This window comes from Nematolebias whitei, chromosome 10, assembly GCF_014905685.2.
Source record: "Nematolebias whitei isolate Nwh7 chromosome 10, NemWhi1, whole genome shotgun sequence".
Classification (NCBI taxonomy): Eukaryota; Metazoa; Chordata; class Actinopteri; order Cyprinodontiformes; family Rivulidae; genus Nematolebias; species Nematolebias whitei.
The window spans coordinates 2,441,877-2,446,061 of record NC_056507.1 but is presented as its reverse complement, the minus strand read 5'-3'; the positions used below and the strand labels follow the sequence as shown (position 1 = coordinate 2,446,061).

The 4,185-nt window shown below is 42.0% G+C and overlaps 1 protein-coding gene across 1 annotated transcript in view; it reads right to left on the bottom strand.

The window, feature by feature from the left end:
- Positions 1-4,185, bottom strand: part of dldh (dihydrolipoamide dehydrogenase) — a 13,891-nt gene that overhangs the window by 7,848 nt on the left and 1,858 nt on the right. Inside the window, exons 3-8 of the mRNA XM_037682508.1 lie at positions 3,340-3,419; positions 3,092-3,160; positions 2,471-2,540; positions 1,817-1,917; positions 1,581-1,724; positions 936-1,037 (exon numbers count right to left, since the gene is read on the bottom strand). Coding sequence (XP_037538436.1) covers positions 936-1,037; positions 1,581-1,724; positions 1,817-1,917; positions 2,471-2,540; positions 3,092-3,160; positions 3,340-3,419 — 566 coding nt within the window. The remainder of the gene's footprint in view (positions 1-935; positions 1,038-1,580; positions 1,725-1,816; positions 1,918-2,470; positions 2,541-3,091; positions 3,161-3,339; positions 3,420-4,185) is intronic.

Sequence of the window (4,185 nt, the reverse complement as noted above, 5' to 3'; positions counted from 1 at the left end):
GTTGTTGCTCCAGCTGAGGTTGTTGTTCAGGTGCACACCCAAGTACTTGTAGCTGGAGACCAACTGTAACGGTTGTTAGAGCAGAAAAACTTTGGACTCCAGCCGCCTGCAGTGTGCATGTGCTGCTTCACACTTGGAGCATTTTACACCTCCTTGGGGGGGTTCTCCTGAAAATTTCCACTCCGAGACCTGGATTCAGAAACCTTCAGTTTCAGAGAGAACGGGGCTGTTGTCTGTAAACGAACGGCCGAACGTTTCACGGCATGTAAACCAGGTGTCAGACTGGCTGCCCCGTCTGTCGATCAAGAGTCTAACTTCATAGATGGAAGATCGGCTGACGTCTGTTTTTAATGCCATGACACCTACTCATAATAACTTTGAGATGGACCGATAGATCATGGTCGACGTATTGGGCACCCCTGCCCCAGAGGATCAGGACTGGACACCCCTGGCATAGACTGTTGTATGCCGAAGGTGCTGCATGCATCAGTCTGCCAGGTGTTGAGTAAACTACTGGATGAGTAGACATGCTGATCCGGTGGAAAGATGCACCCAGAGACATAAACACGGCCCATTTCTGTTCAGCACAAATACATTTGTGTAGTACCGGTTGAGAAAATGCCAAACTACATTCAAAAGTGTTAAGATTTAAAATGAGCGAATGTGGCATCCTTTCACACAGGTATGCTGTTTTAGAAAATGAGTGTGTTTAAGAACCAGAAGCACTTGTTGGGCTAGCCATTAACAAAGACAAATGCATTTGTCTCTTCCTCCATGCTCTTATCACCAATGCCACAGCTGATAAAGTAATACCTTCTAATAACTATTGTAAAGAAAATCCCTACAAAGAAAATCCCTTTAAACAAGTGTAATCTGTCTAATCTGAAGCTAAGAGGACCAAAACATCTTGGTTATGTGAATAAAGTGATGCTGACCAGCTCGACTCCAATGACTCCAGCTCCGATCACAATCAGCTCTTCAGGAACTTTCGTCAGACTCAGAGCTCCTGTGGATGAAACGATGGTCTCCTCATCGATCTAGAAAGACAGAAAACAAGTTGCTGCAGCGGGAGTTATTATTAGACCCCCCCAGTTCCTTGTCAAGTCATTTTCTTATTTCTATTCCTTAAAGGAGCCAGAATTTTAGACTACAATCATCCAACACTGAGAACGAAGTTGCAGCAGTGTTGGTCAAAGCTTATAAATAATGTTATAAAATAGCACGCTCAGAGTACGTGTTGTGAATGACTCTCAGCTACTACCACATCATATTTTAGCTCAATAGCTGTAAAAACCAAGTGCGTTATAGCATATCTGTAGTGGCTACAACAAATTATCTGTGGCGACCATCTTGAGTTGTGTTGACTCCAAAAGTTTATTAGGTGAAGACGTACATTCAACGACTAGTTTCTAAAAGTGTCACCAAGACCCATCCAGTAGTTCAGATATTTTGCTGACAGACAGACACACCCCAACACAGAAAGGGAGGCAAAAACATTATTTCTGCTTCTGCCTTTCGGCATCTGGTGACAAACATGAGGACTGCATGAAAACAATACAGGAAGTGAAGTGAAGCAGTACCTGGATGCCAGGGAAGGGCGTGACCTCGGAGCCTGTGGCGAGGACGATGTTCTTGGTGTTGATGACCTGCTCTGTGCCGTCAGCTGCAGTGGCCGTCACTTGGTTCTTACCGGTTAATCTCCCAAAACCATTTACGTGAGTTACCTGAAAAATAGGACATCACAGTTTAAAAAAAACAACAACACAACTTTTCCTCCAGAGCAAAGTAAACATCTGGACACGAAGAAGAGACCGACTTTGTTTTGTTTGAATAGATGTGCAATTCCACCGGTGAGAGCTTTGACCGCCCCGCTCTTCTGAGCCATCATCTTCTCCAGGTTCAAGGAGATTCCTGAAACTGAGAGGAAGAAACATCACTTTCCTTCCTGCTGAGGTGTTCACCCCAGAGGTGCAGATGTCACCACCACAGAGTCAAATGAATATCAAATATATTCAGATATGAAATATTAATGTTTCCTCCAGCGTTCTCAGAGCGTTAAGATGAAAACACCACGGTGCATCGTTGGAGGTGCTTCAGTGAACACAACCGAAAGGTGCAGGACACGAAAAGCTGAAGTGCAGATCGCACAGATAATACAGATCAGCTTTAAAAAACTAGCTTAATGTTTATATCTTTTACCAGAACTGCCAATTTGTTAAGGCAGGTTTTTATTTTTGCCATTGTCTGTAAAATGACAAAAGGCCGTTATGGACGTTTGGGGACAGATCGGTGAGAATTGTTCCATTATGTGCAGAAATAAACACTTCTAATTTTCACCCCTAAAATCCTGGAACCAGCCGTAATTGTACAAAGTATCCAGCGGTGGGCACATGAAGAATACTTTCAAGTCATTGCCATTCACTTAAGTTTCACTTTCACCTTCTGCTTAAAGCACACTTTAAGTACTTACTTTCGATGCCTCTGCTTTCAAAGTCTTTGCCATGAGCCAAGTGGTACAAGTGGGAGTTGTTGAGTAACGCCTGCAGGGAAGAAAGCAACAAACTTAAGACAGAAATAAAAAATGTGTTTATTTTATATACAGGAGACCTCACCCATTATAGAAGTCCAGACTCAAATGTGCAGGTTTTCAACCAGCTTTGACACCCAATACATTTATTATATGTTTACAGCAGTACAACACGAGGTTCTTCCTGTGAAACTTCAGAGTTCAATTAATCACATGACCCCCCTCACTGAAGGATTTGAAGTCATTTTTTGTAGTTTTGGACAGGAGTGTTTTTCTGGACCAGAAAAGAACAGGCAATGTAGGTAAACCTTAATGGTTTTGTAGCGATATTAGAGCCTGACCGATACATCGCAGGACCAATATTTTTCTGAGGCTCGGCTGGACGGAGGAGCTCAATGCATCAACATGTTGCTTGATTTCACATATCTGAATTTCAGGGGCAATAATTAGGGTTTCAGTCAAGTCCAGTTTACTCCGCATATCATAATAGTCTAAACAAGTGAATTAGTTTATACTAAGAACAAGAAGGACAATTCCTGATTGGAACAAAGCCCAGTTCATTACCTTTGAGGGGATGCAGCCAACATTTAAACAAGTCCCACCCAGCGTTGCATTTTTCTCAACACAAACGGTCTGTAAAAGAAAATTAACACTTTTAAGTGTCAACAACTTTATTTCAGAAAACCTTATTTCTACAATTTTTTTATTTTATTTTAAACTTTAGACCAGTTTCTTCAAAATAAAGGTTTCACTCAAAGGTGACAGTGTGTTAAATCAACTCATTTACTTAAGGATTTAAGGAGACGGCTCACCTTAAAGCCAAGCTGTGCAGCTTTGATGGCAGCAACGTATCCGCCTGGACCAGAACCCACGACTGTGATGTCTGCATCAACTGCAAAGAGGCAACGCACCAAGTTCTCATCAACGGGTCATAACGGCAGAGCCCAGGGATAAAATATCAGGATTATGTCCTGATGCACGTTCAATAATCCAGGTAGATAAATCCAACAAGGTGGAGGAGTCAGGTCCTCTAGACGGGTTCTTCTTTGTTTAAATGTTACGACTTCACGTCTTTTTGATAAAAGATGAAACGTTTCAACAAGAAGAACTCGTCCAAAGGACCCGACTCAACCTTGTTAGATCAGGAGGATTAAGTGCAATAAAAGTTTAGATCACTTCAAATGGTGAACAAACGACACATTATACTCCCGCCGGAAAACTGTTATACAGAAATCCATAACAAAGACAAGCAAAGACCTTTAACATTTGATCTTAAGTTGTGACCTTGACCTTGGAGCTGAGGTGATAAGTTTATGAAGTTTTGTTAAACTGAAATCTTGAGAAGATCAGAAATTATGGGCAGGACAAGAGAAAGTTTACAGACTATTCAATGATACTTCCACCTTTCTATGGGCGTATAATAAAAATCAGATATATCATTGCAGAATAAGTACTTGGTGTACACAGAGTGGCTGAAGAGAGGTGCAGCTCAGATAAGAACTTTATGTCTGTAACTTGATGTCAAAGGGTTCAAGTGGACCATCATACATCCACAATCCTTTGTACTGGTGCTCCACAGGGCTGTGTGCCAAGCACCCTGCTCTATGCCCTCTATACAAACGACTGCATCACTGCCCAGGTTTACACATATGCATGTA